Source organism: Bemisia tabaci, chromosome 2, assembly GCF_918797505.1.
Source record: "Bemisia tabaci chromosome 2, PGI_BMITA_v3".
Taxonomy (NCBI): Eukaryota; Metazoa; Arthropoda; class Insecta; order Hemiptera; family Aleyrodidae; genus Bemisia; species Bemisia tabaci.
The window spans coordinates 4,183,627-4,196,545 of NC_092794.1; the positions used below are offsets into that span (position 1 = coordinate 4,183,627).

Genomic DNA, 12,919 nt, shown 5'->3' on the forward strand with positions numbered 1-12,919 from the left:
TGGCAAAAAATTGGTACCTACTTCTACGGTACTTTTTACTGGATCATTCATTTGATCGATGCAGATTACCCTGGATTAAAAAGTAATTACTTTTTTTGGATTAGAATTTTTTTTTTTTTAGATTTTTTAGGTTTTTAGCTTAATATGTTTGTTTTTAGCCGCTGAGGAAGGGGTTAGTTTTTCGCCCCGAAACGTACGGTAACTTTTATATGTGTTTGCAGTTTTTATCCCAAATTTTTTTGTGTCATCTTTTGTGATACTTTGATTTACACACTGCAACCATGCATAATATTCGACAGCAAAATTTATAAAACGCATACACGACACGCAACAGACCGAAACAAAACAAAAACAAACTGTTACATGCAATATGCATTCTAAACACGTTCCAACCTACACGTGCAAATTCGGACTGCAAAAATAAGGCACATCAATGGCAAAAAAAGAGAATTCTCGCTGAGGAAAAAACTTAGTTATGAGAATCGATAATTTCAATTAGCGCTATTCGATCCTGGAAACACATAGGTGAGGATGAAAAAAATGGGGGAACCCTGTGAATTTTTTTTTTTTTTTTTTTCTTTTTTTTTTTGCAAGGTGGGAATTAACATATTCAAGCGCGCTGTTTTGAGGGAACAAAACTGTCGACCGCGCTATACGTGTCTGGCAAAATTCTACGAAAACTTGAAATGGGGGAACCTTGGAAGTTTCTGCACCCCTGATTTCTTACACGATCTCAAAGACCTATATCTTTAGGGGCGTCATGCATTTTATTCATGGTGTCTAGAATTTTTGACCAGGCTCATTCCCTGATTTTCAGGAGTTCATTCCCTGATGAGAAACCAAAGTTTTCTACCACTTCCCCGGGATTTTCTGGGGGAAAAGAATATGATTCTCCAGAGTTCTGTATAATATGAACATCGATTTCAATTCATCTTTCAGCCATTTCTCTGGCGCACATTCAAATGTTTAATTCCGATAGCGTTCTTGATGTTTATATTATCCGGTCAATGAAAGCTTCTCCATTCTTTTGATGCTTTGAAGCTTCAAGTGTGTCATACAAAAAGTCAATTCGTAGCGCAGCGCTCGGTCAGATTAGACCGCCAAATTGAAAAACGAAATGATCCGTAAGCGGTAGAAGAGGAGATTCCCGGTTCCTAGAACAGATTCCCCGATATTTCCATGTAAATTTTCACTCCCTGATGAATCCCGGTTTTTCCGTTCTAGACACCATGATTATATTCTAGTTGGAAAAAATAATTAACACTCAAAAAGTTATAAAAATGAGAAATGTGAAATACTACATGATATCTGGAAAATACAAGAGGAATTCTGGTCATGAGGCACGACAAGGCGGCATCTACAAGACGATGAAAAGGAACAAAAACGAGGGATCCTACGTAGAAAATCGAGGACGCTAACTAGGAGCAGGCGCATGATCACGGAACCGATGCGAAAAGCAGAGTCAAAGATCAGCCGAGAAAAATGTTTCGTTTTATTACCGGGAGCTTTACCTGCATCTTGACCGCGATAGTGATGGAAGTCAGCTCGGCCCCCAGAGACTTGAGCACCACCAGTCGAGAAAGCGTGAACGAACACAGCCTGTAACAGAGGAAAAATAATTATTAGAATCGGCATTTCGACCTGCTTCCGGGAAGGATATCACTCACACCAGAATTTTCATTTCACAGGTAACAAAAAACTGATTTGCCACGGCTAGAAATTCTACTTTGGCTTGAACTTTGGCAGATGGGCCAGAAATACGTTTCAAAATAATAATTTGATAACAAAATTGTGAGAAATAATGTCAATTATTGGCACTTATATAATATTTGGGTTTGCTGCTCAATCTTTGAAAATGAACATGACCCGTCGTACGGTGGATCGGGTCAATTAAAGAGGTCGAACATGGAAATTTTGACAAAAACTGCACATTTTTACGGTTATATCGTCACATTTTAGACTATAAGGGGTGCATCTTGAAGAAAATTTCAAGAGAAAACCAATGGTACCACTTTTACAACCTCAAAGTTTTGTATAAACGGAGTTATAAGCGTTTAAAGTTTCCAAATTTTGTCCGACCTTCCCTAGGTATTGCCTCGATCCACTGTGCGTCGTTCCCGGACGAAAGAACCTAACTTCACTTCTTGGTTGCAAAATTGACTCAAACAAATACAATTTTTCACAAGATTGTGCTTGTGGAATATTTCAAAATTTGTCTTATCTTCTCCTGAGATCAGAGGAAAAAATAAGGCAATTTTCAGTCGGGAATGCTTAAAATCCCCCGGTAACGATGCAATTTGCGAGGGGAAATTTAGCAATTTCAAATTTGGTTTCGTTCTTTCACGAGGAAAATGACGAACCTAGGCAAAAAAAACCGCCTTAACACTCCTCATCAATGTCAAACTCGACGCTTGTGACACTAGTCCTCAGACATGTCGATTGTGAAACTCGGCTTCCATGTTTCAGATGTAAAAACTGTTTATATCATAAAAAATTACATCCCTTAACCAAAAATATTGAAGAAGGTGTCTATTTTTTTCATTTTGGAATATCTTAATGAAATCCTGATTTTTCCTGATTTTTGACTGCTAAATCCTGATTTCATAATTTTTCCAAATCCCGATCAAATCCTAATTTTTTGCGGAGGGCGAATGAACTGCACAAAAATAGCTCGATAAAAAAATCCGATCGGACGACCGACTTCACAAATCCTGATTTTACGACCGATTTTCCCCCAAATCCTGACAGAATCGGGAAAATTGGTAAAATCCTGATGCTAGACACCCTGTTAAAGTTGTGCTTTCTTCATTCTTGAATATTTAGGAGTCTACGTGAGCTTACGGAAAGTGGTTCGGGGGAGGTCGGGGGGAAGGGTGGCTTAAAGAGTGAGAATCACTCCGGATTTCTAAGAGTGCGCAAATGCAGGCTTTCGATGAATGAGAGCTTGACCAGGCGTCGAGTGAAGCCTGTGTCAATTAAAGCAAGTGCACAGCTATTGACAAGCCGATAAGCGTTCACTGAAATTACAATGATGACTGTAATTTCAACCGTGAACCAAGTTCCGTGACAGGCATCGATTCGGTACGAATGATTAACACCTGGGTCATAACAGGACAGTTCTCGACCGTACATTCAATTAGTCATAATCAAACGGGCACGCGCGCTAGCCGATACTCAAAGAGTTCCATAAAATATTTCATAGCTCTGGGAAAATCGGGTTCATTATCCGAGGAAATACCTTCCCCAGGCAGTTTCTGCTTACACCGAGTTGTTTGATTTCGTTAAGAACCGTAGCACCACTTTGACATAATAATAGACCGCAGGGTGGCCATAGAGTTTGGGAAATGAGATTCCCTGACATTTCCCTGATTTTTCTGACACATTTTGGTGAAATTCCCAGACGAGTGAAGATATGACGGACGGTTAAGAAGACACGATTGAAATTATTTTTCAGGCAAAATTTGTTGTTTGAATCCTAAAGCCTATTCTAGAAAGCACATAAAGGTGATTTAACAAATTTTTCCTGACATTTTCGTCATTTTCCCAGAATGTTCCCGGTTTTCCGTCACTTTGTAGAATTCCCTGTCATTTCCCGGTCACTTCGTACTTTAAAAAGTCCCTTGAGCAAATTGTGTCACTGATCCACTGTCATGGTGCCTGAAGTTAGGGAAAGGTCAGAGAAATTCGTAATTTTACGAAGCTTGCGACTCTGATAGAAGTTCCCAGGTTGTTCCTGCAGTTCAGTGATTTCTATCAAATGGCTCCAAAATGAAAAATAGGCCTGGGAGAGGCTTTCGTGTCACTTCCACTATGAATAGACTGTGGAGTGTTTGCTATTTGGCTGTTCCCTGAGTCATCGTAAGTTGACATTTCCGTCGTCACAATAAACAGCGTTTCCTCGCTGCATATATGTAAGTGGGCCTGTACGTTGGAAAATTGCTGTCTCGTTAATTAAGAGTATCTAATACTTCATATTCACCGAATTCGATTTTGTTATTTACGAATTCCGAAACTTCACACGTAATACGAACTTTATCAGAACGTGGCGTTTTCTGTAGCATCTGGTGGAGCTACAATCTTTGTTCGAGCGCAGAAACTCCAATTGTGGTCTACGTTTACTTTGCTTCAGTTGTCGGAACTGGAGTATAGTATGCGTCAGCAATGACTAACTCACGTTGAATTTTGTAATTTTCCCTCTATGTACGAATAGATCACCTTGAAAGAATCCTACACTCTGTGGATGTCCATCTCCGTGGGTGCCGCTGTGCACCGATTCACACAGCACAACTAGCTTCGAGTCGTAATTTGCCTATGGTTAGAAATACGCAGTAGTCCATAGCGGTCCATTTCGATTTCCAAGTGCTAGATTTTTCAACTCACGCATAACAGTGACGTGTCTATAATTGGACTGCATTTTGCAATTTGGACCTATAAATTCTAGCTCATCTGAAAAAACACTTATGTGCATAGGGAAACTAATGGCACATACGTTGTTTTTAAACCGGGCCGGACTTTATAGGTCCAAATTGCAAAATGCAGTCCAATTCGAACACAGGGAGAAGAATCAGTCGTCGTCGAGAGGAAAAAAGACGCTACTCGATTTCCTCTTGTCATGGCAATGAGTATGTCGTCCTAGTTTCCAACTGGAAACGCCGTCCTAATTTCCAATTTGAAAAAAGTCGATTTTTTGGAAGATAGATTTTTTTGTCACAATTCAAATTAATAAAATTGGGTTCGCGAAGAAAATCGAGTCGATTCGATTAAGCGATATTTTCGAAAAAATTCCCAACCCTTGGAGGGATGGCAACTTTCAATCGAATTTTTGCGGCAGAAATCGATTCAATTGGATCGATTTTTAGAGGTCGATTTAAACTCGGAATCGATTTTTCGAGCCGAAATTGAATTACGTAAAAAAAAAAAAAAAAAAAATTAATTTCCTACGTTTATTTGTCACACAAGTCTTAGATTCTGCGGGACGTGAGTTTCATTTCAAGCTCAGTTTTCGTTAAAGTTGTTTTTGGCGCCGAACTTGGGTCATTAAATATTCCAAAATTGATTTCGAAAAATACCGATCTTTCCGAAATCGATTTTCTTCATCCGATATGAAAATCGAAATAGAATAGAATAGAATAGATGCGAATAGATTTTTTACCGAAAATCACCGAAATCGATTCATTCGAAGAAATCGCTATCCCTATCTACGTTGCTTCTTCCCTCGTCGTCGACTGACATTTGGAACGTGTCGCTGGACAGGTGAATTTCAGCATTCTGATACATGTTTCTCAACCAAAATTTCACGTAAAACACGATGCGCACAACGAAAAATTACCGAAATCAACTCCTTACGAAGATATTTAATGATTCTTGATGCGTGAATTCAAACCACCCGCTCATGAAAACTCAATGCTCTACGTGATTCACATCGCGCGCTAAACGTTATCATGACAGTCTCTGCGATATAAAAATCTGGCAACCTCAATCTTGACGCTTTGGCTCAGCTATAGCAAATTTCTTATAGTTTGAACAACACATGGTGGGAAATGAACATTGCTCGATTGAGAAGCTTGCTGAAACCGTTGTAGTGCGCGATTTGACTCACGTAGAGCTTTGAGTTTCTGTGAGCGGGCAGTTCAAATTCCTCGTAACATGTGAAATAAAAACGTTAATATCTCGTTAGGAGTTGGTTTCAGTAATTTTCGTGTGCGAATCGTGTTCTACGTGAAATTCTGGTAAGAAACATGTATCAGATTGCTTAAATTCGTTGACGTTCATCCCGTCGCCTACAAATGAGTATGTCGTCCTAGTTTCCAACTGGAAACGCCGTCCTGATTTCCAATTTGAAAAAGTCGATTTTTGGAAGATAGATTTTTTGTCACAATTCAAATTAATAAATTGGTTCGCGAAGAAAATCGAGTCGATTCGATTAAGCGATATTTTCGAAAAAATTCCCAACCCTTGGAGGGATGGCAACTTTCAATCGAATTTTTGCGGCAGAAATCGATTCAATTGGATCGATTTTTAGAGGTCGATTTAAACTCGGAATCGATTTTTCGAGCCGAAATTGAATTACGTAAAAAAAAAAAAAAAATATTCCTACGTTTATTTGTCACACAAGTCTTAGATTCTGCGGGACGTGAGTTTCATTTCAAGCTCAGTTTTCGTTAAAGTGTGTTTTTGGCGCCGAACATGGGTCATTAAATATTCCAAAATCGATTTCGAAAAATACCGATCTTTCCGAAATCGATTTTCTTCATCCGATATGAAAATCGAAATAGAATAGAATAGAATAGATGCGATAACTTTTTACCGAAAATCACCGAATCGATTCATTCGAAGAAATCGCTATACCTGTCTACGTTGCTTCTTCCCTCGTCGTCGACTGACATTTGGAACGTGTCGCTGGACGAGTGATGAGTGGTTCCACACACGTTCTCGCTCCTAGCAAGGGCCTTTGTTACCGTTTTGAGTTGGAAGCGGAGACGCGACACAGTGGATCCATCCATTGGAGACTCGAACATAAAAATCGTTGACTAAAAACTGTAAATTTGATGGTTATTTTCGCAAATATGAAATTTTAAGGGGTGCTCCTAGAGGCGATTTCACGGAAAACAAATGAACCACTTTTGACTCAAGGTTTTGTATGACGAGTTACAAGCGTTTAAAGTTTCCCAATATGGTCCGAGCACTCCTATCGACTGGATCCGGTGTGCGGGGCGCGATGGGATGCACTTGGGCACTTGACGGATGACCAAAGCCCAAGGCCGCGCTTAGTTCAGATTCAGATGCTGCACTCGACTCACTGCCGACTTCCTACAATGGAAGGTCGGACGAGGCCCACAGCCCGCACGTGCCTGTCCCGACTCCAGAATAGGTACCCCGGGCCCGATCCGATCGGTGAGGGTATTCTGGGTTTGTGGGACGACCGGGCCGCCCCCCCCCCCCCCCCCCCCCCCCAAAGAGCGTGCGTCTCCTTCCGAGTTGGAATCTATGATCGGTCATAGAGAAAATACAGAAGGTGGTGGTAAGCGGAGAAATGTACTTTTCTACGTCACAGCTGAAAATGAAGCCGTCCTTCTGATTGGTTAATAGTATCGCGGGAAAACCGAGACCTCTTTGAAATTTAAAAAGCGGGAAAGGTTGTGAGGTTCCGACTTATTTTGGCTCTAAAAACTCGTAACTATTGACTTTTTATGTTCAATATGTTTTTCAATCAATGACCGATTGAAACTGAAAATAATTCGTGAGTTAAAACTATATACATTTCATATGATAACAACTTTTATCTCGACTCGTCCCGCTTTGAAGGTATAACCATGTTAAATTACGTTCTGTGCGTCAAAAAATCAGAAATTGGAGAGTCGTGGTGATTTATGTTCAATTACATGACTTTCAATGTTAGATTCAGTGGTGATGTAGGTCTTTATACAGGTTCCATCATGAAAAGGGTTATGGGACATTTCGTCAACGATTTTTTTTCCAGTAATTTACGTCCAAGCGTTTTTTCGGCACGAGAGTTTTGGTACATGTGCCAGTTGAGACCCAAACTCAATTGGCCCACATGTAAATAAAAACGACAATTGCTCACGACGTTTTTGGATGAAAATATACAATGTCTTGGAAGAATGAGGGTTTGCTTGTTTTTTTGTTGTGTCTGTTTGGTCCAACGGAGAATAATATATAGTTGAGAGTTTTGGTAAAAATGGAGGAGTGTCAATTCCATGAGACAAAATTCACTAAAACTCTCTACACCTCTTTGGTGTAACAGGACTTAATTATCTTTCAAGAAATCCCCACCTTGTTATACCTGAACCGGATGAACATCTATATTTGCCTCAGCTAAAGGCTCTTAGATTTTTCCTGTGTACGATAAGTATCTTGATTTATTTTGCGAGGAAACATTTTGTACCTTTAAAGGATGCCTGTCATTCTTAATACGTTCAATTTCGTATAATACTGTGCAACACCTCTGTTGTGAAATAGTTGCTTTAGGCGCCGCCGCACGGCGGGTGAGCGGCCAGCGCAAAACGCGCATTGGCGCCTACAAACCTAAGTGGATACTTCAAGCATTGTGCAGTGCGCGAAGTATCCACTTAGGTTTGTAGGCGCCAGTTTGTAGGCGCCAGCTCTCGCGCTGGCGGCACGCCGCTCCGCTCTGTTAGGCTTTAATATTTATACTCGCATAGTCAGCGTTTTTTAACTCATGATTTTGAAATGTTAGCACACTCTACATTGATTATTCTCATTTAAATTGATGAGGAAAAATATGTATCAATTTATCAAAGGAGAATTATAATATAATGTGTGTTTTTTAAATATTGGTGGTTCCGTGTCAAATTTCATGACTTCCAAAGCACTTTAATTTTTTTTTTTTTTTTTTTTTTTTTTTTTTTTTACATTTTGTGCTTTTATTGCACTGCAGTGAGTTGTACGCGCAACGAAACGCACAAAATTTGACGTATTTGATTCTAAAAGATCGATGTACAAATGGGTTAAAACTAAAGAATGCTTGCTTCTTGGTTTTTTTCCCTCTTTCATTCATTTTTGCAGTTTCTGTCCGCACAACTGCGGCTCATTGAGATTAATGTCGCTTGGAAAAGGTTTTACAAATATTTGTCACATTTTAAAAATATAAACTTTTTCAAAATTAAGTAATAATTTCGTAAAGTAAAAATAAAAAAAATAAAAAAAAGTACCTATACATGTATAAGATAAATTGTACATTCAATATTTTAAGGATAGAAATAAAACCAAATATTCACCAATGACAATTTAAAAAGATGATTCAAAAGGAGAAAGTAATAACATTTCATTTAGAAAATGAGCAACCATAACAACACCTCCTTCTCTCTCAATTTCTCATTTCCATATTGTCAATATAATTTTACATACCGACTATAAAATATAACGCTTGGACCAAGTCACTGTTGCTTACTTTACGTGTGGGCATAAACTGCTGGACAAAAAAGGTGCGCGGACAAAAAATCGTTGACAAAATGTCCTGAGACCCATGAAAAGTATTTTTTTTTTTTTTTTTTTTTTTTTTTTTTTTTTTTTTTAAGCAGAGCGCCATTCCGTGTGCTTTTCTACGTCACGGCCAATCTTCAAGATGACTGCCTTGCCGCCACCTTCTGTATTTTCTCTATGATGATCGGTACTTAGGCCGCATTTATTAGTGCGCGCGCAAGGATGCAAAATGAAACTTCCAATTCCTTACAAGCGATGGTCATCAAAAACGCAAATATTACGATTAAAGTCGCTCGCTCTTCGAGCATCACGCCAAACCAAAATGCATGCTACAACTATTTCAACTCCTGAGCCACTCAAATTGCATCCATTGAATTGAAGGCGAACTTGACTTCTTGTTCCCGTGTTCAAGTATTCAGCTATGGGCGCGAGAGAGGCTATATTCTAATTTTTGAAGCTTATACTTCAATGTCACTATCTAAGTTTCTTTCAACAAAGGAGGCTAGAGTTAAAGTTACTTAACATTTTGCTGCGACGGTAATTTGAGGCACGAAGATTACAGCGAAAGTAGCTAATCTCTGGACATCAAGCTCAACTGAAATGCTAGAGAAATTTAGAGAAAAAAGGAAACTTATGCAAATAAAATCAGTATTATCTCTAGGGAAGTTAGGAGTTACGGGAAAAAGTCGTAAATTCTTTAAGAGAAGTCAGAAAAAAATTTAAATTACCGCGATTGTGCTGATTTTCATGACCAGTGACCAGCAAAAAGCTCTTGCATGTGTCAGGAATTTGCGATTCAAGTACCGATTCCTGCGTCAAATTTCGCGGGAAACACGATGGTGCCACTTGTTTTCTCTGAAATCAACTCCAGAGCTCAAAAAAAAACCCTTAGAGTTGAGGCCGCAATGGAAAGGATATCTCACACTACCCCGCGAGTTCACCTCTATATCTAGTCTAACTCTTTATACAAAGATAGGGAGCAAGTACATCAACAGGGTTGCCGTATTTTAAGTTGGGGAGTCCAGAAATAAAGTGGGAACACGTCAATGTATTTGCTCTCCATCTTTGCATAGAAAGTTTTGTCCTGGTATAGAGGTGGGTTCTGAGGGTGGCGTGGGATATTCCCTGCCTCCATTACAGCCTCAACTTCGAGAGCTTTTTAGAGCTTTGGAGTTGATTTCAGAGAAAACAAGTGGCACCATCGTGTTTCTCGCCAAATTTTACACAGGAATCGGTACTTGAATCGCAAATCCCTAACGCATGCAAGAGCTCCATTGTGATCCCCCAACACAAGTTCCGAACCGTGGCAAGCTGTCGGTGCAAGCTTTCTGGCATAAGGCTACGAGTGGAAAATCCAGGGTTGCCACAGAATTTAGAAAATGAAATTCCCTGACATTTTCCTGATTTCCCTGACACATTTTGGTGAAATTCCCTGTCCATTGGAGATGTGACGGATGGTTAAGAAGGCATAATTAAAAATAGTTTTCAGGCAAAATTTCTTGTTCAAAATCTGAAAACCATTCTAGAAAGGAGTCGAAGGTGATTTAACAAATTTTCCCTGACATTATCGTCATTTTTGTCATTTTCCCTGGCATTTCCCGGTTTTCCCTGACTTTTTAAAATTCCCTGACATTCCCGGTATTCCCTGACTGTGGCAACCCTGAAAATCATTGGAAGCTTTATTGAGAGCCCTTAAATGAAGTCGAGTGTCAAAAAGCCCTTTCTTCGTCAAAACAACCCCTTTGGCGTCGTGGATTAAGCTGAAAATGTGTGCTCAACCGCGGACGCTTACAAAAGAGCATGGCAGTAAGCTTTTATGGCGAGCTCTCGAGTTGGTGGTGGACTTAGTAGGAGAGCTTGAATTGGTCTGGAGAGAAGTGACCTTGAGCTGTGGGGGTGCGGGGGAGAGGGAGTGGGGTGCTTGAAGTGCGCCTCGAACTTGAATCCGCCACCTACCCACGAGCAAGACTCTTACGTTGTTGAAGAAAACTAATGGGCGGATCATAGAGGTGGCCGTGGGTGGGGGCTCACATCTTACGTCGAAGGAAATTGCCCGAGTAATTACAGCGCGATCCTGGCTGCCCTGTCCCTGTCGCCCGGTTAAATTGATAGTATTAAGCGGGCCGCGCCGAGACTTGAGAAGGAAAATTAATAGCGCCTTGTACCCTTTACGACTGTACAAAGGGAGGATAGGGGGATCGAATGTGGTGCTGGATGGGGTCGGAGCACGCAGGGTCGCAGGGGCACCCTCCGCTCAAGGCCCCCCATAAATTGAACGGCTTCAGACCGGGTCAAAGAAACTGGGCCACGGAACCGACACGGACAGCTCGGCCATGCACTTGCTTTTTTTTCTCACCTTCAAATCGTTCCGTCAAAGTTACGGCCAAACTCGTCATCCCCACAATATCTTTTTATCGCTCAAGCCAACTCTTTTTTAATTTATATATAATTTTGTGCTAAGATCTTGAGGTGTTGACGGTTTTTTTCCATTAATGGGGGTTTCAGGGGCTGCCAGCTGTCTGGAGAACCTGGAAAATCAGGGAATTCACGACAGCTTGAAAAAGCCAGGGAATTCATAGAAAAAGTCAGGGAATTCATAGAAAAGTTCAAAGAGTCTTCCTAGCAGCATTGAACAGAGGCCATTGAAAAGTGGAGAAAAAATTATGAGTGGAAGGTCCGTCCAACTGTCAGGGAAAGTCAGGAAATTCGAAAATATCAGAGTCGGGGAAAAGCAAAAAAAAAATCAAGGAAAAGTCAGGGATTTTAAAAATGCAGAAATTGAGCAAAGCCTGATTTTTGGTGGTTTCAGACTGACACGCAGCTTGATTGCGCAGAGAGCCTCAATGTTTTTCCGAGATCGGAATTCTCCAAAATTCCGTTCTTTCCTGTGAAATTCTCAGACTTTTCCATGTTGACCCTGTCTCGATCAAAGTCCTTGACAATCCCCGGTTTTCCAAACCTCTCGACACTCTGGTTGATCGGGGAACGACGGTAATAACTGAGAAGGCGGAAGCAGTAATGAGCAGTAGCGAGGCGTGAATGATCGATTAACGATATTTCTCGATTTGAAGCTACGGTAAACGCTGGTATACGCGTTGCTATTTTGGTATACGCTGTATATCGATCTGTTTCCATGGGTTTAAATGACAGATCAATGGATATATCGCAAAGCACGCCACGCCACACTGGAAAAAAACACATTGGATCTAGAGTCCAAACTCTTAAAAACATCGTCACGAAAAATTACTCTTGATTCAATGAGAATCTAGCTTAAATCAAGAACCAAGCCTCTTAATTTAAGCGGATTTCGTTTTGATTCAAGCAAAAATCCGATTGAATCAAGAGTATTTTATCTTGTCAATGTTTTCAAGAGTCTGGACTCTAGATCCAATGTGTATTTTTTTTTCCAGTGCACTGTTCAAGAAGCGAGATGGAGGTGAGACAAAGGCATGAAGCGAAGAAGCCTCATAATCTAATGCGACACAGTGCATTGAGCATTGAAGCGGGGTGCGGGAGTATGTCAGTGACTCACGGCTCGCGGCTCAATGGCCCACTGCCGCAGCGGCCGGGGCGCGGCGCGACGGTAGCCAACAACAACCGCGAGGCGATGCGTCGCGACGCGCTCAGACGCCGCGCCGCAGGTCAACCAACTCCGCGAGCAGAGAACTTCGCACGCATTCGTAGCTGTAACATCAGTCCATCATCGGATACTTCTCATTCCATGGCAAAGCGCGGTGGCTCCAGTGCTGAGGCATTCATTATCCGTTTTCGAAATTTCCTCATTTGAAGCTGTGCTGAAGAATCGACTTTTAGGGTGATCGTTGCAAACACCCTGTTTACCGATTCTTTTCCATAGGTCTATATAGTAGATTCGTCGATACATCGCAAAGCACGCCAGGCAACTCGGCGGCTCCGAGCTCTGCCCTGGCTCTTCCTCGAAAATAGCATGCCTCAT

At 40.9% G+C, this 12,919-nt stretch overlaps 1 protein-coding gene across 3 annotated transcripts in view; it reads right to left on the reverse strand.

The window, feature by feature from the left end:
• The window catches only part of KrT95D (phosphofurin acidic cluster sorting protein KrT95D), a 94,276-nt gene that overhangs the window by 32,506 nt on the left and 48,851 nt on the right, over window positions 1-12,919 (reverse strand). For 2 of the 3 annotated variants that reach the window (XM_019048462.2, XM_019048460.2), the window contains exon 2: window positions 1,500-1,599. In XM_019048462.2, coding sequence (XP_018904007.1) covers window positions 1,500-1,599 — 100 coding nt within the window. The remainder of the gene's footprint in view (window positions 1-1,499; window positions 1,600-12,919) is intronic. The other variant, XM_019048461.2, reaches the window with a different exon arrangement.